Raw genomic sequence first — 25697 nt, 5'->3', positions numbered from 1 at the left:
TTTTACAAATATGTTTCCATAGTTATCTTCAATCTGATTAACGCTTCAAGACCAGAACTATCACATTAATGGTTACTTCTCTTTATTATCTATGAAGCCTTTCCTAACCAAAGTAATAAAGGCTCTATAGGAGCCTGACAACTTTACAAGGTGACAGCATTTCTGTGTTTATTGTAAGCCATTTCTACCGTGAATTGCTAACAACTTTTCAAAGTGTAACACTGATTTGGAAATGCAGGCACACTAATACATCAATTGCCATGACGAATGTATAAACTTTTAATGACCTTGGCAAAATTCATCTTTTGTTGGGCAAGTGCCACTATTTTGACTGCACAAAATGTTTTGGAAATACGTTGAAAATTATACATGTTTTGAAAAATATTTCAGGATTTCAGTACAGCAAATGAAGCTATATTTAAAAAGTTGGACACTGTGGAAAAAAAAAAAACTTGAGTTGTACAAGACTCTTTAAGAAAAGACAGCCTCCAAGTATTGTACATTCACAGAATGTTGATTTTTAATCCAAATAAAGAAAAATATCTTGAAATGCTTTCAGTTTCATTCAGTCACTGTCATCTTCTTGTTTTAAACCACCTCCTTGTTCAATACTGCCCTCTCCATCACTTTCCTTATCCCAGTCTTTCATAGATGCTCCCATCATGAAGTCATCACGCAGTATATTCCATTCTGGTCCGTCTTCAGACTTTACTTCACCCTGTATGTTTGAAGGGAGGAGAAGGAAGAGGATGATGAGATGAATGTGAAAGGGGCAGTAGAAGATGGAAAGCCTTCATATAACCACAATAATGCCTCACACAAATTTGCACAGACAGATATACCAACAGTCAGCACCTCACACAAACATTACGTGAATAAACAGGGGAATCATAACTATCTGATGCAAATAAGTGAATTTGTTTTAACCAACCAATAAAAGGAACACAGAAAAGAAAACAGTTATTCCTTGTGGATGAAACAGTCAACCCTGGGCACGGCTTCCTTTATTAAAATCTTTCTTGGCAATCAGAATGGATTCATGATATCATTTATTAACCCCCAGGTGCTGCTTCATTAGAACACTTCTTGGCACATTTAGAAAACACAAATATGGATTTAATAAAGGCTTAAAAAAACCTAAATTTAATATTTAACATATTCGGCGATACGTGAACCAAATCCCCTTTATGTGGATTATTACCTCACTACCTGGACTTGTCATATGGTGCAAAGCTGCCTCTAAAAGAAACTGAAAGTTGATCTACACTCAGCATGCCAACAACACCTTATTCCAAATTTTGCGCTTCTTCAAAGTGGATAAACTGAAGCCATGCTAAACGGACCGGTGAATAATGAGGAAAAGTGACAGGAGCCTTAGTTTCAGGTTAGCACTGAAAACATTGCTAGGCTGCTCTTCTAAGTGACACTGAGCTTCTAAGAGCACACTGAGCGGTGCAACAGCCCCATCCTGTGGCAACAGCTTTAAAGAACAGGATGAAGTAATTCTGACATTCCAATCGTTACTGGAGGAAAACACTGAAAAACATTCCATGTACCAAAGAAGGACTCCAGTCATTTAAGCCACAGCAGCAAAAAACTTGTGAGGAACAATCAGTGTCCAACACCCAAGCAAAAAATTATTTTAGCAAGGAGGAATCGAAGGAATTGAAAAAAATTTACTTCTGTAATGTCCCTGAAACAAAGGTATACAGGCATTTCATACCACTATCTCCTTCCCACTGCCCTATTCAAACTGGGAACCAATTCACTTGTTTAACCACCACGTTCTGACGTTGTACCTTCAGACTGGGGTTATCTCTTACAGCATCCTCTGCAGGTGCAAATCATGTACTTTCTGGGAGCATAAAATAGCATAAAATTTAAACAAAATAATTAGAAGAAAATGCAGATCTCTCACTGCAAACCTAACACATCACACCAACATAAGCTACCTGCTTGCTACAAGAAGTCTGCCAGACAACTTACTTTTAATAGTTACTCAAAACAGAAATGATTTCAAAAATGTGACTTGTCCTGCAGCTCTCTGTGAAAGGTGACTCCCTCAAAAATAAGATTACACATCTCAACACCTTCTCTTCCAAAAGCAATCTCCCCAGATCCAACTACCACCACCAACAACCAACTAAAGCTGTTCAAGATGTAGGTTTTTTTTTTTTCTTTCTTTTTGTCTCCACAGCTGCTCTCATTGATGGTTACAGAATCATAGAATCATAGAATCACTAAGGTTGGAAAAGACCTAAAAGATCACCCAGTCCAACCGTTCACCTATTCCCAATAGCTCCTACTAAACCATGTCCCTCAGCGCAACATCCAGTCTTTCCTTGAACACCCCCAGGCTCGGTGATTCCACCACCTCCCTGGGCAGTCCATTCCAGTGCCTGACCACCCTTTCTGAAAAGTAATACTTCCTCATGTCCAGCCTGAATCTCCCCTGGCGTAGCTTGAGTTATTTGGAGGTGTAACTCTCCCATCTCCAGCAGCAGCGGAAAAACAACTCCCTTTTTCCCCAGGGGAGTGACTCCTATCTACTCTCACTGTTGCAGCAATTCACTACAAATGCTATTCCCCATAAAGCCTGAAATCATCTCAGGCAGGGTAATCAGTTAACTGGAATTAAGAGTGACAGACAGTGTAGGTCTGTACGAAGATATTCTCAGTGGAATAATACATTAAGTGAAAACTTTGGTATCCTGTTATCCTACACATTTACCTTTCCAGATTAGAATAAGGCCAGAATGATTACAAAAAAAACACTTGCTTTTTTTTTTTTTTTTTTTAGTCCCAGATATTTTAGAAATAATCACTGTTTGAACATATAATAGAGTAAAACCTGACATGGAAAAATCCTCATTTTCCTTACAAATTTACTTACTTATTTTTTTGCAATAATAACAAAACCAGAGATGTCATTTATTTTTCCCACACACACAGAACAGACATTGTCAGCAGCACCAGCGAAAGGCTGCTCAGGCTTTGACAAGCCCAATGCTCAAATTATCACAATCCACTATTCAGCAAGTGAACAAGAGAACAAAAGCAGGACCTCAACAAAGGGGGATGCTGATCCTCCGCGGTATTACAAGGAGCCACAAAGTTTTGAATAGAAGTTTATACAAGCACTAAGAAGAAAGACAGAGGCAGCATATCCATGCCTGAAAGATGAAGATTAAACACTTGAAAGCAAACATTTAATCAATTTTAAGCATGCTCCCAAGTGAAGAAAACCCCACGTTTAGTATCTTCATTCCTAAGTCATTTACCTCTCTATTTTTCCCTCACAGTAAAAACCATCCAAATCCATTCTATCACAAAAAAAATTCCTGGAGACTTAAGAAAATATGCAGCAAGAATATCTGTACAATTAACAATTAGTTCAACTCCAATATTGCTTCCCAACTTGTTTTATATAAGAATGTTAATGCCCTTGGGTTTTCAATGCTATAATCTAGTTCCATCTAAGTAGAACAGAAGTGATTCTTGGCACTTGGAAACGAAACCGGCTTTCATTCTATTCAACTGCCTTTGAACTCCCAGTCAGCTGTTCATCCACCTCTCCCACATACCACCGCAACACTGAAGTCCCCTTTGAACATCCCCAAATGCAAACAAAACAGGCTATATAAACATAAGCGCTTAACACTATGGGAAACAGTAAGGTAGGGAGTGAACAATTGCTTTTTTTGTTTCCCCTTCTTTTACACACAGATTTGAATGGGTCTGTTCTTTGCCTGAAAGCCTGGAACCTATTTCAGAGGGTCAGAGAGAGAGAGAGCAGTTACCAACTCGTTTCCAGAGTCACTAGCGCAGGGTGATGCATTTCTTATCATTTGCTGCAATGAGAGACCAAAACCCGAAGCTGTGGTTACTCCACTGCAGATGCCCATTTGCTGGGAAGGCCAGATAGCTCACCTGAAGAGAAATGGTAATACCACAACCGCCATCTCCCATGCTTGGTGAGTCACTGAAGTTACCACATGCATTAGCTCAAGTCTGATACAAGGCTTTTGCATTGGTGACATATCTCCCAAAATATTACTGTTCTGAAGACGTAATCTCTGAAATCTAAACCAGAACAAGAAGAACTGAAATTACTGAAGTCCTAATAAAAACAAATCAGCCAACAATCAACAAAGCTTAAGTCTGTCACCCAGAACAAGCAGCCATCACTTGAAGGACCCAGGCTGGAATTGTTTCCTGGATGCTTATCGAGTAACACAGAGAACTATACACAGGCTGAAGAAAGTCCTGTAACACTTACTGGTGATGGTATAAAAAAGTTATGTTCTGAAAATAGAGCAAACAGATTAAAGACAGCATTTCTGCCACTTGAACATCTGCACAACAGCAAAAATAAAGGTATTTCTGCTTTTATCACTGTAGAGATTCCCCTAAAGTCTAAATTCCTCCAGTGTTCAGAAGAAAAAAAACTGCAGGGTATTAAACATTTTTCAAATATAAGAATCAGAATCAGCACACTGGGCTCCTATGCCTTTGCTCTGTGAAGATGAAATACCAGAGCTTGCAGGGGCATCTCTCTTTACCATCATATACAATAAACGTTTATTTGTACCTGTCAGGGAAGGAATTTCTAACATAAATATCTCTAAAGCAATGACTTTATGCCCTGAGAAAACAACTCTAACATGTCTAATTAATTTGAACTGCCTCCCCAGGTTCGTCTGTTCTGCTCAATACAGACATCTAAGAACTTGAAATACAGGGAGGCTTTTGTCACAGCAAAGAAGTTAAAAAGTCTATCTGCCAAAATGCATTCTCTCATACATCCGACAATCACCCTCCCTGCCAGCCTCCATCCTTCTCCAAATGACTGCTGCTATTCTCTTCCTTATCCCCAAGAAAGCTGCCTTAAGCCTAGCTCAAAAAAACCCACACACATACACTGACATGTGTTAGATCTCCACTAAAACGTAAGAACACATATAAAAAAGAAAACAAACACAAAAAACAAAAGCACTTGAAAGTAGGAGGAAGAGATGCAAGACAAGGAACACCAGCAAAATCTTTACCTCTATTTTCAGGAATATCAAAGTTCGTACTCTAGGAAAATAAATTTTCTCAGTTTTGTCTCAGCTAGAAGCAGACAGAGCTATAGCTTAAGTATCTTAAACAGCAACATAAGTAGAGCTGAAGATGTAATCACTTTTAACAGGAAAAAAAGAAACTAAAAAAAAGCCTGTCGGGCTTAATAAGCAGTACTACTTGCAATTTTCACTTATTTGAAATACAGTGAGATCTTCAATATAAGATAGTTTCCTACATACACCTTATACCCAAAAGACAAAAGATCCCCAAAGATCTGGAGACTGAGACTATGTGAGACTACGTGCTTAACTTCTGATCTCAAGTCTCATAGAAACTTACTTTGATTTTGGAAAGCTTTTTTGAGCTTACAGACCATGCCATACACAACAGAAGTCTACTCTGCAGCAGAGTAATGCTACACAATTGTTTATTTGTTAATCATTCAACAACCATTTACACTCTCTCTTAATGAGACTGAACTCAAATGCCTTGGTATATTTGAAGTGACAACACCAAGCATGGTATGGGAGATTTATTCATACTACAAAGTCTCCTGCACACACTGAAGCCCACAATTACATTGCTATTAAGCATATACAATAATCAATTTTTGCAGTGTTTTGAATCCGGTTGTTCCCAGTCAAACTCCTCTGCAACTGAAGCACTGGAATTGCTACTAAAAGGCAAGGGAAACACAAATACTGATTTTAATTTTGAGCACAGCCAGAAGACCACCCACAACTTAACGACCTGCATGAGGAATCTCCCCATCCTCATATTCTCCTCTGGGGTTTACTACAACCAAGGATGTGTGAATGAGAAAGAATGCTATGAGTTGGCATGCAGAAGCTTAAATATGCTCCAACCTTGGAAAGGTCAGAATCACATCACAAAAACTCTAAATACAAGTGTTTATCTAGCTTTAAGGAAAAAAAAAAAAAATCATTAGCATTATTATGAAATGCTCAGTTGCAAAGAAGAATCACAGGCACTTGAGAAAACAGATTTCTTCAGCCTCAGCTCATTAGAAACCTCATAAATCAGTATTTGTCAGGAAAAGTAAAAACATTTAAAGAATTCAAGTGTAACACAGGGCCCTTCTGCATACAGGAAGGTCTGGAGCTCTTCAGCACTTGCAAGGCTCCAGTTCTGATAGCAGCAGTCTCAGAAATCCTGCTGCTGCACAAGGAATTTTTACCACTTGCTGCTGCAAGAGCATATGCCCAACCGTACAGACATTCTCCTCACATTTTTTCAAGCAGCAATAAACAGTACAGAAATACTACAACCTGAGAGCTTCTCCAGAAGGTATCACGCACCTTCCAGGGGACGCAACTCTGTATATAACTTGTGGGATTAGTTTAATCATCTTCTTTTCTCAGTCAGAACAGACTGAGAGTTCAAAGTTGTTTCATGAAACATACATGGTCCAACTCATTCCAACTGATGACTTCAGTTAATATGCACACTGCTCACTGCTACTGTGTTTAAAAAGAAAAAATTCAGCCACCTACATACACAGGAAGAGTCAAAGAAAAAAAACAAGCGGCACATTCTTCACTCGTTCTTAGCATTAATTTGAATTTTAATCAGCATTTAGAAAAGAATAGCTTTTTCTAATATTTAAGTTGTTGGGTTGTTTTAAAAAAAAAAACAAGTAGGCATGCTAAAGTACATCATGTTCTAGTTCTAATAATCTACAAACACCTCCTCTTGCACAGGAAGCAATTTAAATTACAACAGAAGAGCTAAGTAATTGTGAAGGTTGTTAGGCAACCAGCATGCTAATCACTTTTAGATCACTCCTTGACATACTAAAAGAAACCCACCACACCTGAAAATAACCCTTGCCTACAGAAAGATAGATCGCAGAGCTGATTTGCAACACAGATACGAAATATTACAGTTAGCTATAATAACAAATCCCCTTGAGGAATGCATTCTATTACATTTAACTCATGTTTTGTAAAACACAAAGCAAAATGACACTGTCCCGAAGTTCAAACAACTATTCTAAACTGTCAGATGAAAATACCTCAGCTAAGAATAAAAATGTTTTTTTTTGTGGACTTTTTAAAGTAGGACCACAAGGCTGTACCTCTGGGCGTGATGCACCTCCAACAAGAGGGATTTTTTTTTTTCTTTTTCCTCATTGCAATATGTAGAACAGCCACAAGACCCACAGCAGGAGCAACTGCAGGCTCACATCGAGGGCTGGAGTGACAGCAGTCACTCCAATAACAATGCTCAGAGCAACTGCAGGAATTGGAGTTGCTGCACGGATTATCTCGGGAGCTGGAAGGTCTGCTGCACTGTCAACAGATTCAGAAGTATTATTCTCTTCCCCTTGAGGATGCTGAACAGTGTTCAACAGAGCTTGAAAGGCCAGGCCCCAGCATGTCACAGTGATCTGTACCTCTTTAGAATTGCCAGGGTGAGAGCAAGCCTTTTCGAAATATTCTACTTGTTTTTCATGATTCTGCAGTTGTTCAGACGTGAAGATCCAAACTACTGGAGGTGCCTACTGCTCTAGACACCTGCCCATACCATCCCACACTGCCTTCCATTCAGAACTATCCTATTCCAGGGCAAACGTCTGGGTGATATTATTCTTAAACAATGGTTTAATCTCAAACATAAGCTGAAGTACATTCAAGATGCATAGCAATAGGAGCACACTGGTTTGAACATCCCACGGATATTCAAAATTCTGAAGAGCCATAGTGACTAGCTCTTCTTGAGCTCCAGGGAAAAAAGAAAAGTAAAAGGGAGGTTGAGAACTGTTGGAAAGTGTTCTCCTCCATCTTCTCCACAGCTGGTCTCCCCCAGGATACAAAGCAAAGAGCATAACTACTAATGGTATCAACCATATGGCTTCCAAAACCCAAAGATGACTGCAATGCCAAAGATACAAAAAAGATTTGTTACTCAGCTGCCAATTGTATCATGATACAAGCCAAGGCCATACAGCATAGCAAAATAAAAGCCTTAACCCAACCTCCAGAGATGACAAACAAAAATCAACGTTGAGACCAGCGATTCTCAAACTACTACAACACGCTCCAGTCAGATCAGCTGTTATCCTAACTGCTGGAGCCTCACATTCGTTCCAAACCGACTGCTGTGGTGTAATCTGGCAGATGGCTGAGCACCACACAGTCATTGGCTCACTTCTCCCCTGTGGGGAGAGGTGGGTTTGGAGAGAGAATCGGGGGGGAAAAACAAAACAAAAACAGAACTCACAGGTTGAAATAGTATTATTTACTAAGATAGAGAAAAGAAAGAGGCTAATAGTTATGACTTTATATACAGATATATGAACGTATATAACAAGTGATGCACAAGCAATTGCTCACCACATCCCAATCAATGCCAGCTCCTAGCCTCCAAGCACCAGAAGAGAGAAAGATAGCTCCCACCCCCTTCAAGACTCCTTCCACATGATGTTATATGGCATGGAACATCCCTTTGGCCAGTTTAAGTCACCTGTCCTAATTTTGTTCCCTCCCAGCTCCTTGGGTTCTTTGCTGAGAATGGCCTTAGCTCTGTACAACCCTGTTTAGCAGCAACTATGAACATCAGTGTGTTTAAGCATTGTTTTCCTTCCTAGTACCAAAATACAGCATCATACCAGACACTCTGAAGTAAACAACTTTATCCCAGCTGAAACTAAGACAAATAACATTAGCTCAAAGCATACTGCAAATTGTTACAGAGAAGACAGTTGGAAAAAGTGTCCCTTTATTAGGCTATCACAGAAAATATCTGGAAGCACAATTCCAGACAGTATACCTTTCCAGTATGTCATCACTGCTAATTTTCATGTGTTTTCTTTCCCCGTTAAAAAGCAAACTAATTCATCATCCTCTCTTATTTGCTTTTACACTCACCTCTGCAATGCCTATTTATCAGTCTTTGTACCAACAACAGTGAAATGAATGCCAACCATACTAGCCAATACTATTGCACCATTCACCTATTACTTCTATTCCTTCTTCATCTGTCAATCACCATACAGCTTTCATGTTTCATCTACCTGAACAATAGGATCCTTAAAGCAAAGATCACACAGAACTTAGATCAGTAAATGAGTAGTATGGTTGAAAACCGCACATAATCAAGGCTGCCATTAATAACATAATATGGTACTTTACTTTCATTGCTTATCAGACAAGAATTTGTATCACTAGCTATGGTATTCAAATTACTTTAATTGCAATCTCTTTGTTCAGAAGACAACTAAGGATAAGATAGTTGCACTGCTTCACTGAGAATCTTAATTCTGACTTGGATAAGACCACGTTGTCCATTAGAAAGAACAGCTCTTCATCCTAGCTAACACTGAGCCTCAGATCCACAAAATACTGTCCATCATGTTACAAAAGACCATCAGCAGTTATTGGTTAATTACCAAGAATAAACTTAAACGGACTACACCTTACCAGCTTCCAGTGATTTTCCTAAAAGGAAAATAATGAACTAAGTATTTTTCTGTTTGGATGCGATTCAAAATAAAAGAAATAAATTTTCCAGATAGCTAGCATTTCAGCCCAGAAAAAAGTGATTCAGAGATAAAAAGAAACTGGTCCTACATTTCTTAATACATACTTAGTGCAGTAATGAAGACATGGGGGAGTTTAAGGATCAGCTGTCATCTCAAACATTGCCCAGATCCACAGTATTCTTACGAGGTGCAGTTTCTGAACCCTTACAATGGACTTAGAAAACAAACAATTTAGAGCAGAGGTGCCTGGGAGCATCTGTTCAAGATGAAGTCCTTCTACACACCATCTTTCAGAAGTCCAGTACTAATGCCTTTTAATAGCTTACTTCAGAGAAAATAATTTCAATTCAAAGCAGATTTTTTCAGATGTCACCCGTTTATGAAAGACACTTAGGCAATGTCTCAGCTTGAAATCTAAGACTTTTTAGAAGTTAATTAATAGAATTTTGTCTGTCAAGAGAGTATGGATGGAAGCATGCAGGCCATTGGCCAGAGTATTTTGATCCTTTTTTAAAAAATAAATTATCAGCAGATTTCTGAATTACCTGAATCCACTGTTTTCCATTAAGACTCAACAAGAGGCATAGCAAAACAAGTCCCAAAATGTTTCAAATGAAGAAGACTGTAGAAATAACCTGGTCTCTTACTTCCAGCACTTAAGAAATCATATCAGAGTACAGCTGATTAGGAAGTGGTCTAATAGCCTCCTTTTTCTGACTCAGGATTTCCACTTACATTTGAGTCCTGAAACAAATATAGCTATGCAAAACATAAAAGGAGAAAAAGAAACACAATGAATTGCCTCTTCCATATTTTCATTACTAAACATGAAATACTGAAATTTTTATAACTACTGAGCACCTTGCCTGGATAAATGCTCCTGCTCTCATAGTCCCTTCTGTAACTTAAATGGCTTTTGACAAACAGCTTGCCCAGAGAGGCTGTGGATGCAGCCCTCCCTGGAGGCATTAAAGTCCAAGCTGGATGGGGCTGTGAGCAACCTAGTTAGTGGGAGGTTTCCCTACCTATAGCAGGAGGGTTGAAAATTGGTGATCTTAAGAGGTCCCTTCTAACTCAAACCATTCTATGAATCTAAGATTTCCCAACTGTAGAGAAAAGCAGTGTCAGGTATAAAATACCCAAAAAAGGGCCACTGTCACAATACAGTAAAAGAAAGGAAGATTTGCTTACCCATCCCAAGGATCAGGGCTCACCAAATACTCCAAAAGGAGGAATCTTCATGTACAGATATTTCCCTTGTAGCAGCCAGCCCTTAAACAAGGGTTAGAAAGAACCAGATTCCTCCCCTTTTGATCATACAGGTGAACTGCTTTCACTTGTGCTCCCAGGGCTGGCTGTGTCCCCTCACCAGGAACTCAATCATTGGTTCAGGCCATGACTTAGGAATTCCTATACAGCAACATATCCCATATACCCACAAATCCAAGTTTCTCTGAATTTTTACTGCTGTAATTTCCCACACACCTTTGCATGCAAACTCATTAAGAAACAGCCTACACTTGGATATTCCCAGGCTGCTTTTTAGAACTTTAAATATGAGAGTGAATACATCAACCGCCCGTGAATCTCTTATCTTAATCAGGCTATGTTTTTTTGCTGTTTCTGACCTTTCCTTCTACATTTCTGCATAGCCTTTCACAACTGCAGATGAAGAAGAAACAAAAGAGGCCACAAACAGAAGACCATACAGTGTTCAGCTACTAAGTCATAAAAGGTCAGATCTTTCCAAGAAGCCTGTGATAGTATTATTTGTAGTATTAGCTCTGTACAATCATTTTTATTTGCTCTTTTTATTTAGCTCTGTACTGCCATTTTTATTTGTATATATTTTATATAATAATACATATTTTATAAGCTTCCACTCAATTTCAGAAACAGTAATTAAAAACTGGTCAGATTATGCTACAGGAAAAAAAGTAAATATCGAATTCAGCAATCTTCTAACCATTGGAAACTGCAAGCAGTTTGACCCAACACTCTTGAATTTTACCAAGATAAACAGAAGAGCAGGTGTGCAGAGGTCATTTGCAATACATATCTGTTAACTCAACACTCTGGAAATGAGAACATTTTATACCTTAATAAAACTTCAGAGTAAAGGAACCGCTTTTCAAGATAATTTGCAATAGAAATTGCTTAGACCGAGGGAGCTCATTCAGATAGACAAGTTCACCCAACCTTTTTTACTTCCAGAGACCCTCTTCTATAAAAGTCTGTGAAACATGTAGCTGTATTTTCTCAAATTACATCATTCTGCTTATGAAAGAGTTATGAAAAACACCAAAAGCGGACAGCAGCTTTTACTAAGGCTTCCAGCTCAATTTACCAGGTAAAAGTGGAATTGCCTTTTATTTTCCAAATGTTGACTTTTCATTATGATAAGGCTGTATCCACAGTCCTAAACTTGTGAGATTTTCTCAGGGATGGTGTTGGTTGAAAATTTTAAGCTGATTCATTTACAAGCAGTAAGGAGAAGTCATTAACTATCAGTTTGGCGGGATGCAGTCAGTGGTCAGAAGTAATCAGAGATGCTGCTTGACAGTTGAGGCATATTCTACAGAAAAGCCTGCATGAACTGAAATTTGGAAAAAGTGAAAGGTCCCTACAGAGTAAAGACCAGAAACATTCAGAAAAAAGACCTTTCTGCCATTGTTGCAAGAAAAAAAAAAAAAGAGCATAATTAAAAGACATAACGGAAAGACTTTCCCCAGCTCTCATTTTCACACAATATGCTTCCACAACTTTAGTAAAAAAAAAAAAGTCACAGATTAAGCTGAAGACAAATTTCCTTTTAAAATAATTCTTCAGATCATTGTTTTACACTTTAGTAAAGGAATTCTAATAGGATTTGACATTTTGGATGTCTGTGCTTTGTATACTTACAGAAAGATCAAAAGATGATGTATACCACAAGTTTGTGGTTATTTTAGACATAGTTGTACTGAAAACCAGCTTGGCAACATTGTCTGAGAAAACAGAACAACACCACAGCCCCCCAGTGCATTAATAGTGAAATAGGCAAGTTACTCAAATATTTACAGACGGAGATGTTTCAATATTGCCTGACATTTCAATTGTTAGTCTCTGTTTATATTCACTTAGACTTGCCAAATTTCAGCTGCATTAGGCTGAAATTTTCCATTGCAGTCACCTGCCTCAGGCAGAAGTTTTCACAATGTTTCAACAAAAATTACTTCAACCAGTTTCAAGGCAAGATGAACTTAGAACATTTTGTCTACAGCCCTAAAGAGGAAAGAAGTATTTCCTATAGGCATTCGTTAAAGTCTCATCATGCATTCTTTCTGAACTTGAAAAATCATTAAATGATTATTTTGGAGTGCGGAATATGTCTTTTGCTATCTTCATTACCATATTCCCAGGTCTGGCCAAGTTATAAACATCTGGGAGACCAGCCTCCCCAGATCTGAGGTCATCATCTCAGTTGATAAGTCAGTAGCCAAATTCTCTTAAAGTATCTGTCCTCACTGATCACATACTAGCTGCATCTTTGAAGTCTGCATCAAACTGCACCGTGCATGAATGATGACAACAAAGAGGAAACAAATCCTTCTATGCAAACAGTTGTTAGGACTGCTGTAGCATTACAGGCCAGAGCATACGACTGCATGCTTGGACCTAAAGTGTAGAGGGAAAGCACCTGTTTGGAACACAAAATATGAAGAGGATTAAGAAAAACAAAACAAACAGGTTGGTGAAAACAGAGTGCAAAAATCACAGCCTTTTCCCCTTTCTGCCTACTAGCTGAACATAAGAGAAAACATCCTACAATAGAGAATAACATGAGAAGTCAAGAACAGTGAGATAAAGGGTGAACCTGCGATACAGCATCACAGTTTCTATCCCTCTTACCTGGAAGTAAACTCACAGCGTCAAGTTCTTGACATTTATCAATCAAGTAGACATAATTCTGGCAAAGACCTATATTCCCACACTGACAGTTATGGGTGTATGTCATTAGATAGAAAATAGAGCTTGTACATCTTCAACACTCAATACTACTGATGACCCAACAGTCTGTCCATCCTTCTGCAAACTTCAGATTGCAGATTTAAATGAAAAGTGTCATCAAACAGCTTCTATTTAAAGTACAATCACCTTTCATCTTAGAAAGACAAGGAAATTAGAGTATGGTACACTGATGGCAGGCTGCACTGCATTATGTTATTCAAAGGATATAAGCTAGAAAACAGCGTGCAGTCAGGTAATCGGGCAACTATCTGTGCTAAAACCAAACTCCAAATACACAGGAAGTGACCTTCAAGAAAGTACATACAAGTGAGAGAAATGCATGATTTAACGCTGAATTCAAATTAAAATTTCTGTGCATGGGACAGGAAAACAATTGTTAAAACTGGGAGAACAAGAACAACTTCTACTCTGGCCACAGCTGAACTAAATTAATACTTGGCTGTTCCTTCAAATCTGCTGGCACATACATGTGCATTAGTTACTCCTTCAATTAGTTCTGTAAAGCCAGCACTCAAGAGCTGTAGCAATAAACCTGTGCTACTTTGAAATGTCATTATCACTTAAGAAAAATGTTTCCTTTTAAACTTAAAAGAAGTGCAGATGCACCTTAGCAAATTCCTAGGAGAAAAGTCTTGCCTTCACCCCCACATTTCAGGAACAAATGACTTCCTACAGTTGGTTAAAGAAATTGTTCAGACTCCTCCCCCCCCAGAAGAGACATATAGATGAAAATAATGGAAGCATTTATCCCCTCCCCAATTATGTTGTATGGAAACTGTGGAAAAACGCAGAATGAGATGCCAACAGCCACTACTTATTCAGCTGCAAGAAAAAGAAGGAAGTCACTAGCACGTTTTAAATAGATTAACTCTTAAGCTGGAAAGCACATTTGTACCTTCAACTAACTTGACAGATGAAAGCTCCATGTCACTTCTTGTGTCCTGGAGTCAAAATCAGAAACACAGTAATCCTCCCACCCTTGAACAGTTCTTCAACTACTGTTTAGAATATTTATCAATTTTTAAAATCTCACAAGGAAGAAAAAGTCTGTAATGACTGGAGTCAGGTTAGCTACACTTACAAGTCACTTAGCAAACGCAGTTTTTATAGAATACAGGTCTTCATAGAAAAATCACTTTATTCCAATTCTCATATGATCAATAGGTTGATATAAAAGAACAACTGTGTTCGTCTTCATTCATCTTCCTTCCCACCAATAAGTTCTATTAATAGATATTATTTTGAGACCAGTAATTTTTTTTTTTTTTTTTTTTCCCAGAGAGCATCACAGTGCAGGAAACAAGTTGTACTCCAAGTCATACAGGCAGCATCAGATTTCATAGAAAAATTATCACTGAATTATAGTGACTGAGGTACAGCAGAAAGTTCTACTCTCAGTTCCACCCTTTAAATGCTCTGCGGCAGAGCTGCTATGAGAAAGCTTGTTCTAGCAAACATAACCATTCAGGACACCATTCAGCAAAGACATAATTCAAAATTAAAGGTTGATGAGCACAAGCTATGCTTGTCACAGAGAGTATTTGCAACTTTCACACCATTTATTCACATTCCACTAGAAAATATGTTATCACCCAATAATACTTCACAGGGAGCAGCACAAATGATAAGCAGAAAGCCAGAGGAAGGTTTCTGGTGCTTCTGCTGAAATCACAGCATGAATAACCCTTTCAACTGCCCTGCAGTGAGAGAAGAGATCTAAGCTGTTCCAGGAACATTAAATCTGAATTTCTTTGCCTTCTTACAATTAAGATTTCAGATCTCTAATTTATTGCATCAGCAAATGTACTTTTACAGGTTTAAGAGATAAGAAACTTCATTCAACTCTGAAAGCAAAAGTATTTCCCTGTGACAGAAATCTTAGCAGCACCCAAAAATTTTTAAGGACACCTAAAGGAACTCTAAAAGTCTATACTAATTCAGTGAAGTCTTATACTTCAGTTGGAGGACTGGGTTGCAAGAGAACTGAAGAATGTTACATATGTATAATCTGCAACTAATAGGAATGAACATCTCAGCAATTGCATACTGAAATATATCATTGAAATGTATCATAATTAAAAATTAATACTGGAAAAAAAATGAATTTATGCAATCTTTTTAAGGAAAGCATAAGTAAGAGTAGGAAAGGATAAGCAAAAGTAGTACAGGTTCAGTTCGGGCTGCAACCTATGATCATTCACCTGCAGATCACCTTGTGCCCTAAGTCCCAGGCCATTTCAGATAAAACAGCTGACAGTCTACAGAAAAGAAATGAATGCACTGGGAGGCTTTAAAAGAACAGAGCATCCATGACAAAAATACCCTCCACATTAGGCCCTATGACATATCTTTCAGAGGTACACATCTGAAAGGAACTTAACTCTACAGACAGCAAAAGGAATCCTTTAATTATCACTGCTACTCCTGAATTTGCTGTAAAGTCAGAGAGATGACTTCAGCCTGTAGAGTTTCACTACCATATACCATTATTAGGAAAGCAGACAAAAACACCCCTCACAAAACTCTGTATGTCGATTAATAACATTTCTTAAAGTATCTTAAAGGTGGGAAGTAGCCAAGATCTAACCAATAACATGCTCTGTAAGGATTGTGTTGAACAAGACTTGACAGCCCTTGTATCTCCTGAGAAATGCTTACAAAGAAACAAAAACCAAACCCTCACAAAACAAGAATACCACCATTCAAAAGTTTAAAAACCCACTCAAAAAAGCTAAAGAACTGAGATTTTTCTTCCCCATTATTACATTCTTATTCCTCATTACAAAGCTTTCAGATAAGATGATGGTGGAAGAAGGAAATTACATGTTCTTACCCAGAGGCAAGCATCTTGTACAGTACCTTGGAAAAAAAAAAAACCAAAAAAAAACAGAGAAAAACATGACACAAGTCAGCTGGCTCAGCAAGGATTAAGAAATACCTTGATAAACAGTTAGTGATATGAAAGGCAAACCTTTTGGCTCCAGCTCAGAAGAGTAATTACTCCCATCTGGGCACAGAAAACCTGAAAAGGGATTAGTTTCAAATGGCACAGAAAAAAACTCACAGCCTGACAGTCCGTCTTTCACAGCTGCATTAGGTGGGTACACCAAGGGGTGTTTAGGCCAATGGCTAGAAGTATGAGACTATAAACAACAGCCAGCTCTGGCAGGAGTATGGGTTACCTGCTCTTCCCATGAAGGCAGGAACTGGTGGAAAAAGAATGTACTTTTACATTTGGTTTGTGCCAGAACAAAATACCATTACAGATAAATCTTTATAGAGCTTTCAATTTATTTTTCTCATGCATACCTGTACTTGATTGAATAGTCAGCTACAGCAGAGCTTACAGCAGAGCTTTGTAAGGGGTATCTTCAATAATTCCGAACATTTGAAAGAAGCCAAACCCTCAAAAACATGGCAGCAAATCTTTCATGCCAAAACCACTGCAGAGTAAGAAAACTAAGTATTTGCCCATTCTCACAAATATAGTCAAGACTCCTTTCACAGCACAAGGAGTGGGCAAAGAAAGCATTGCTTTCACTAGGAAAACTTTATTCTGTTATTTTTCTTGCTGACTGCTTGTTTTATGTGGGTGTGGTAGTGTTTTTATTGTTCTGGACTACATTTTAATTGATGGCACAAAGCCTGGAGTTTGGGATTGGCATCTCTTCCATCATTTATGCTGAAATAAATAAAAATATTCCTTTTTTTTTTTTTTTTTTTTAAAGAATGAAATACACACTATAGTCTCAATTGCTAAAAAGAAAGCAGGCTGCTACAAAAGGACAAAAAACAAGCAAATAAAGGGCTTGAAAACCAGCCCTAACAAAGCTAAGAAAAGCTTTCAGATGTCTCAAAAATCTACCAGCATTCTAGAGAATTCACCATCTCAAAGCCTCATCTCTACTTACCATTCTCTGAAATACCCTCAAAAGACCAAGAAGCAAAGATACAACCATGGAATCCAGCAGTACTGTATAGTGGCAGAATGTCTGTATAAATCTGACGGTAAGACTGAAAATCAAAATTTGACTTCAATTTCAGGCATTAACTACTAAGAAGACGAGAGTGTACTAAATTGGTAAAATATATTCCCAAGAGATATAATGGCAGATTAATAAAACTCCTCTTCAAGTTGTCATCACAGAGTTTAGTTCAGTGCTGAATGGAGAGGCACTGAAACAAATACAACAGGACAGGGAAGGAAGAGTGAGTCTATCAAAGCAAACACTAAAAACAAACAAACAAACAAAAAAACCAACACAGCTACAACAACAAAAACCAAGCAAACCCACAATATAGCCTTAAATAAAACTCCTAAATCTGAATCTTGTGAACCAAAGAAAGCAGCACCTACCAATGCTTGAAAATGACTCTTTACCAGTCAGTATCTGAAGCTTTATTTCTCCATAGCATTTTAATGAAAATATGCTGTTACTAATACTGACAAAATAAGACATTTCTCCTATGGTAAAGAAACATCCGCAATCTGTTTCCTGACCTGATAATTAGAAAATTGCCCTTCCACAATCTGACAAAGCAAAAAAGAATCCCAGTTTTTACTCAGCTGTTGATTCACTGTCAGTCTACTATGTTTTTGCAGCTGATACATGATTCCCATGACTGCTGAGTTGATAACAATCTTGACTAGTCTTTAACATCAGCAATACTAGTAGGCAATGTTATTAGTGATGTTCTGCTTTCTGGGGAATAAAAAACAACACAAAACAAACAAAAACAAACACGAAACCACACACATGCCCCCCACCCAAACAAGCAAGCTGGAATTATTTAAGGAGAAATAAAGTGTCAGCATGAAGCTAAATTGTTCTCATTATCCAAGGAATTCAAAAAAATACTTTAATGTTACATTTGCATGAAAATTCTATGAGCTCTTCATGTCAGGCAGCATTTCAGCAAGCTCCCCAGGCACACACAAACAAAAAACATATGACAAACTGTTGTCTCCCAGCTGATTGAAGTATTTCTTTCTGGCACCAAGAGCCCACTTAGTTAACTGCTGCGAGCCTGGGCCAACAGAAGTATTCCACCCATTATTAAGCACAAAGTTCAAACCTGAACACAAATGGTGCATCAAAAACACACAGCTTCTGAAATACAAGAAACGGTTTGTCTGAGCAACTTTTTTTGAACCCTGAGCTACTTACTGAATTGAATGGACTGCTAAAAACTTAAACAAGCCCAAATAAACTGCCTATCTTGCCTACCTTCAGAAAAAGGTATGTTAAACTGTTTTGGAAATAAGTATTTTATCAGCAATAATAAACCACCAGTCTAACACACAAAAAAATTGAGAAAAAAGCCTACAAATGTTTAACACACCTGAGTTTCTCAGTTGCAGTATTCACTTGTTATGTCAAAGCCCGAAAGTTCCCTAATCAACCAGAGCAAATGAGTTTGAAATACCTAATTCTGTGGGTAAACAGAATAGTACAGTCACATACACCACGTTGGATGAACAGATACCACAATTCTAGAGAACTTGCAACTACTATTGCCCAAACTCCTCATGCCATAATTCATTATGACTTAGCAGTTTGTTCTACAATGCACAAAACTCAAGATAAAAATAATAATTAAAATAGAATTTAATACATGTATTTCAATAAGAGCACAGGTAAAATAAGTTATTTGCACACAAGGCTTGATGTTCTCTCAGGAAAGCTATATAAAAGTAAGAAAGGCTAAGTAATAAAAAAAAAAAGCAAGGCACTTGGATACATCTGTTCTGCATAGCAGGCACATCAGCAGACTATATGTAAGTACACTGAGAAGGTATTTTGCATGCAAGCCTACCTGTTTACTTTTTGCAGCCTTTCTATCAGAGTTATGGTTTCCTTTAGCACCGTCCATGCTTCTTAAAACATTGATGAAATCTTTCTTTGAAACTGATGACAGCAGTTTAGCACGTTGCCTTTCAGATTTTGCACCTTTCTTCACCTTCTCATCAACATTCTTTTGGTGTGTCCTGACAGCATTAAATAACTGCACAACACCTCTAGGGTGGTAGGCAGCAGAGAGGAGGTGAGGAAAAAACAAAAAAAGCTTTTAACTCAAGTTGCATTTATAGATATGGACCTTCTATCAAAGAAACTAACCAGTTCAGATGTTAGCTGGCTTCTAGTTCCCAAAAATGGTTACTCAGAACCTCAATTCTGTTAAGTAACACTCACTATAATACAGGAGACTTTCAATTTTCAATCTTCCTTCCCACTTCTTACTAGAAACCAGCAACAAAAATCCAAACACAACTTTTCAGATCTCAAAGCAAGCATGATACATTGCACTACCATCAATACAAAAACACATTTCAACTCCAGAAGGATGCAGGTAATTCTACAACCAGCTATTAAATTTCTCATACAAGAATTTAAGAGCAGCTGAAGCAGAAGTATAAGGGACAGGAGTGAGTCCTGTAAGGAAACAAGCAGATACAGACAGAATACCAACATGGTGCTCCACAAAGAACTAGACAAAGAGCACCACTACAATAATGCAAATCAGGCAACTGTATTTAGCAGCCATGGATCTGGTGAATTCTCTGCGGAGAAGGAAAAAAGAGAACAGCAGAAACAACTGTTCCGCATTTTCAAAGCATTAAATTAACAAAATAAGGGAGTCTAACAAAGCACTTCTGTTAGGCAAACATTACATTATTGTCTAAATTTTTATGCTTTCAGAAACCCTCTAAAATCTTTTGTTGAACTTGATACTCTAAAACATAGATCTGCATATAAATCACTTGGCTCCTGCTAGTCACTTCTTAGGAGCTCAATCTGATTGGAAACAGATTACCTGCACAGGCCTTTTCTTCCCCTTTTCCTTCCTTTAAGATATACATATATTTAAATAAAGGTTTCAAAAATACCTCTTACCTTGTTGCAATTCTCTGAAGATTTCTCTCTCTGTCTCTGTCTTTGACAACATCTGGCTTCACTCGGCACATCATTTCCCACTCCCGCTTTTTATCAAGCTGTTATAAATATTATTACATGAAGTAAGTGGCACAGGGCATTTGAGAATGCAGCATACTCTAACAACATGCACTAAGATGTCCAAAAAAAGATAAATCAACAAAAGCTCTGTTTGGTTGATGGTAAGAGCAGCTCCAGCATGGGACAACAGATCTAAGGCAAGTCCCTCATGCTGAAAACAATGGCGCCCCAATGAAATCACAGCCATTTCCCTTCTACAACAGAAAGTTTGTGCCACAGTGATGTTTCTGGTTGAGACAAGCAAAAGGGATCTAGCAAAACACAAGTGCTTTCACACTGACAGTTACAGGCAAAGAAACTATTCAAGAACAGCTTCCAACTCCTCAAGCCCATCACAGATAAATCTATAAATAATAAATTTGTGGGCACATCAAGAAAAGCATAATATATTTTGAGTCTCAGGAATTTGACTTCCCCTACTGAATTAATCACAAAGCAGGTTTATGATTGACAGTGATGCACAGCAAAGACTGCAATAAGCAGAACTCAAGCATAAGAGAGTACCAAACGCTCACAGGATAACTGCAATGGGACAAAGGGGAATTGATTTATACTGAAAGAAGGAAGCTTTAAATTAGATATTAATAAGAATTCTTTCACCCAGAGGGCAGTGAGGCTCTGGCACAGGTGCCCAGAGAAGCTGTTGATGTCCCATCCCTGGAGGCACTCAGGGTCAGGGTTGAAGGGTTCCTTCAGTCTGATCTAACTGCTGGCAATCCTGTTCACAGCAGGGGACTGTAACTAGATGATCTTTGAGGTCCCTTCAAACCCAAGCCATTCCACAACCCTTCCATGACTCTCCAACTGTCATGTACAACACCAATTTTTGTCTTCTTTGAGGTTCCCTGTTTCAAATCCAAAATTGATCAACTGATCAAGGACCATAAGTCCAATAGTAGAATACTATACTTCTCCAACACCTGCATCAGGAATGTTTTAAGAATACATTTTCCCCAACTTGTAACAATCTAACAGTGTTCTTAGATATGATTGTTTTTCACTAAGTGTGTTTTACACAAGCTTTTCACGGAATTTCAGAGCCCTTATCTTTATAATTTCAGGCAGACTACTACGAACTCACAAGTTTATGACCACGTTTTGACCTTTGATCAAAAGACCTGCCATGCTCTAGCTTACATCAGCAAGAAATTAGGAAAAGCCAGACTGACCTGAAGTTTTTCTAAGGGTGAACTAGTCAGCTTAGAGACCTGCAGCTCACCTCTGCTTCACAGTACTTCCATATTTATTGGGTGAGAACAAGTATTTAGGACAGCTAGAATTGAGGAGCTACCTTACCAGAGCTCTATTAACGGGGCAGGCTGCAGCCTAACCACTGTATGTCCCAGACTATCAGCAGGAAATTTGATTAACCTACTTAAACAGAACTAGCAAGATGAAACATTAGAAGTATTAATAAATTTTTAGCCTGAAGGTGAATCAATTACAGCGTGGAATTAAAATTTCACACGCACAAAAAAAAAAAAAGCCACAAAAAACCACTACAGCTTTGTTTTCTTTGTATCATTTTCAGAATTAGAAATAATTTAGAGCATAGACACCATCATACCATCTACCATGGAAAACCAAAAGGGGCAAACAAAATCAAAAGCACATTATGGATTACACCAGTCTCAACCTTGAGGCCCTTACTCTTCAAAATCCCTGCTTGGGTGACCTTGCCCACATCCCTATCTGACTGTGACAGTACAATGAAACGCTGAGCCTTTTTCTCACCTTCCTCCTCTTCTCCAGTCTTTCCTGTTTCTCCTTTTCTCTCTCCTTCTCCAGTTTTTTATTCTTGGCCAAGATGATGGACTTATTCTGTGGTATCTTTTTGTTGAGTACTTTTGCCATGGCATCTGCCCAGCCTGAACCTGGACCAGCTTTGGAATTTGCTGTCTCTTCAGCCACATGCCCACCAACTGTCGCTTCATCCTCATCATCTCCATCCAACGCTTCATCCCCAGAAGAGAAGCTGTCATCTGGAAGTCCTGAGCTTATCTCAGAATCTAGGGGGAAAAAGAAAAAAAAAAAAAAAAAAGTATCAAGATTTCTGTCTCCAGTAAGGACTCATCTCAAGTTGAATTTGTTCTAAATGCAAACGTCATTAGAGCTCAGGACCATACACTCCTTGCTTTTACAATTAATTCTTCAAGACATTGCTCAAGCAGGCATGAAGCCACCATTACGAATTTATTAGAAAGTTACACTTTATTAGAAAGTATACAGTGCAAGGGCTTTCTACTCTCAGCAATGTTTTACAGTATTTTAAGAGGTTGGGTAGAAGGGAGAAGATAGACCTGGAAATTATTACTATATTAATGAAAATTGTTATGACTAGGACTGTTAAATTTGAGGGGAAAAAAGGTATGTTCCAGTTAAAACACACACACACACACATATATTTATGTTCATATGGCTACATATACTTCTATACAAACTGCAACAGTGACATCTAGTGTTTAAATGCATGTACACAGATTAAATTGAAGCTAGGGGAGCATATCATACATGAAGAAAACGTATGCTTCAGGAAAAAAACAGTAGTCCAGAAAAAGAATTAGCAAAGCACGGTTTCTGCTCTGTGAAACACAGAATCAAAAGACTTGTCATGTATCTCAAAAGTAAATGAGCTTTTCTGTTCTTACCCCATCCCCTATTCAAAACAAAAGCAGGAACTGCAGTTAAAATACTCAAGTCTGGAATCAAGTAATTGTGAGAGAGGGGAAAAAAAGTCACTTTAACAGCAAACCAAACACACATAAAGTGTATTCTGCTACTTTCATTAGCTTGATCAGTCAGTCAAATAAAGACTTCAACAGAGAGAATGATTAACCAGAATGAAACTGGCTGCAAGCTTAGGGTGTACTAAAATGTCTCATTATTTCACTCTATCTATTTTTTCAGGTAACTGTGCAGCATGGGCAAGTAGTGTCCTGTGACAATTCACTCCTATTCCATTGATACTTGTGCCACCCAGAAGCTTCAGATTACATATATAACATATCGCTTACAAGGCTTTGAAGTCCACCAAGTGATTGGTAGAACAAAGCTGGTTTCTGACTCCCCTGCAGTCCCACCTGCAAAGAGACAGTCCCCAATGGTTCTGAATGACTGACTGCTGCTCATCCACTGAACATGCAGCTCACTGCCTTTCATCCATAGATCCCTCTCATGCTGTATCAGGAAAAGTATTTCAAAAATTGCAGAAGTATTGTTCTATCAGATCAAGTGTTTCAACTTTGTAAGCATTACTACATTCCTTCATTTCTTTAGCAACCAAGTTGTTATGAGAATGAAGTCAGGAGGTGCTTGACAAGATGTTTTCCATAGAATAATGGGAACAGCTATTAATGACATCTGTTTTTAATCCATTCTATCTATTCAACTAATGATACACTCCATAGCAAAACTAATTCATTACTCTGCTATTAAAAAAATAGGCTTAAAAAATAGCCAAAAATAAACAGAAAAACCTGCAACACCACGCATTCATTTTCTCCTACACATAACCTCTCCAAATAAACTAAGAGAACAAAGTTAGATAATACCAAAAATCATTATGCAAGGCAATCAGCACTTTCAACAATTACAGAAAGGTGAATGACTGAGGCTTCAGCAGTTAGCCAGCACTGCTAGTTTTGAACATGTGAAAGAATGTGTCAATGGCATCAGTTAAAGCAGAGGTATCTCACAGTAATGTGAGCTGTATTAATTCTATCAGAACCGGTACTTGGCGCTCTGTACTAAATTAGAGTGATTCAAGTCTAATAAAATTTCCATATAAAAAGACCTCTTTAAAGGGTGGGAATAAACATATTTGAGTCAGAAGAAACCCTTAAAAGCCATTTAGTCTATTTCCCCTGCAATGATCAGCAACACCTACAAGAGATAGGCTGCTCAGAGCCCTGCCCAGCCTGACTTCAGAACCTCCAGGGACAGGGCATCCACCTCCTGTCTGAGCAACCGGTGTCAGTGCCTCACCACCCTGATTGTAAACACTTTCTTCCTTATACCCAATCTGAGTATCTCCCCTCTTTTAGCCTGAAACCATTTCCCCATGTCTTATCGCAGCAGACCCTGCTAACCAGTCTGTCCCCTCCTTTCTGACAGACCCCCTTTAGATACTGAAAGGACACTCAGATCTCCACAGAGCCCTCTCTTCTCCAGCCCCAGCTCTGAACATCTCCATATTTCCTTCATCTGTGTCTGCCCAGCAATCTAGGTGTAGGCGCGTACATTTAGGAACATCCATCATCTCTCTGAGAGAAGCTCTGGAAGCTCGATCACCAAACCACCCTCCACCTCCCCTTAGATTCAGCGCTGAATGCCCCCCCCCACTCACACACACACAGCCAGACGCACTACAAACACACACACACACACACACACACACACACACACAGCAGCAGCCAAAATTATTTGCCTGGGCCCCTGTCAGAAGCGGCTTGCCGGCTTGTTCAGCGGGAGAAGCCGGGGGAACCCAACAGTAGCTAAGGAGGCAGCAGGCACCGTCGGCCATAAGAACACCTCTGAGGGGTGCTCAGGCTTGTGGAATCCCGCCGGCAGACTGCACGAGGCAGAGGGAGGGGACGGTGACAACCCAGGGAGGGGACCAAGGGAGAGGAACCCCCCCCCCGTTACCGCTGCCCCCCGGTTACCGCTGGCCGCCTCCTCGCCCGTTGCCTCCTGCCCTCGTGAGCTCTCCACGGCGGCCGCCATCTTCCCTCCACCGCGTCCGTTGAGCACCTTCCGGTCCGACTCCCTCGCCGCCAACCTGCGTTCCGCCCGACGAAGGTTCCGGGCCGGGTTGGGGCTTCCTGTGCAAGGCTTCCAGCACAGCTGGAAGTGTTGTCGTTGGTTCTTTTTGTTTGCTTGCTTGTTTTCACTCAACATGCCACAGAAATAAAAATAAAAATAAATAAAGCCGAGACTGTAATTCAGCCGTCGTGGGCAGGGCATCAGAAGGGACACTGTTAGGAGGAGGTTATTAAACTAGACAGACAAAAAGCTCTTAAAGAATGTCAATTATCGTTCTCATTCTGTAGCACATATATTTTATTGAACATATCTTACTCTTGGTAGTATCTTTGTCTTGGAAG

At 38.9% G+C, this 25697-nt stretch overlaps 1 protein-coding gene across 1 annotated transcript; it reads right to left on the bottom strand.

Annotated features, from left to right (window-relative positions):
* Positions 1–65: 65 nt before the first annotated feature.
* RRP15 (ribosomal RNA processing 15 homolog) lies at positions 66–25386 on the bottom strand. Its single transcript, XM_048936267.1, has 5 exons — positions 25257–25386; positions 22330–22604; positions 20476–20573; positions 19397–19598; positions 66–718 (listed from the first exon to the last, which is right to left on the bottom strand). Exons 1-5 carry the CDS (start codon positions 25315–25317, stop codon positions 566–568), a joined length of 789 nt encoding a protein of 262 aa, XP_048792224.1. The 5' UTR covers positions 25318–25386; the 3' UTR covers positions 66–565.
* Between the last annotated feature and the right edge of the window lie 311 nt (positions 25387–25697).

This window comes from Lagopus muta, chromosome 2, assembly GCF_023343835.1.
Source record: "Lagopus muta isolate bLagMut1 chromosome 2, bLagMut1 primary, whole genome shotgun sequence".
Lineage (NCBI taxonomy): Eukaryota > Metazoa > Chordata > Aves > Galliformes > Phasianidae > Lagopus > Lagopus muta.
The sequence above is the reverse complement of the archived record's forward strand: the minus strand, read 5'-3'. Positions and strand labels throughout refer to the sequence as shown.

Coding starts and splice junctions, on each gene's coding strand:
- RRP15 (XM_048936267.1), bottom strand. CDS start 25,317: ATGGCGGCCGCCGTGGAGAGCTCACGAGGGCAGGAGGCAACGGGCGAG. Junction 22,605..25,256: donor GGGCGAGGAGGCGGCCAGCG/GTAACCGGGGGG, acceptor TTTTCCCCCTAG/ATTCTGAGATAAGCTCAGGA. Junction 20,574..22,329: donor GACTGGAGAAGAGGAGGAAG/GTGAGAAAAAGG, acceptor TATTTATAACAG/CTTGATAAAAAGCGGGAGTG.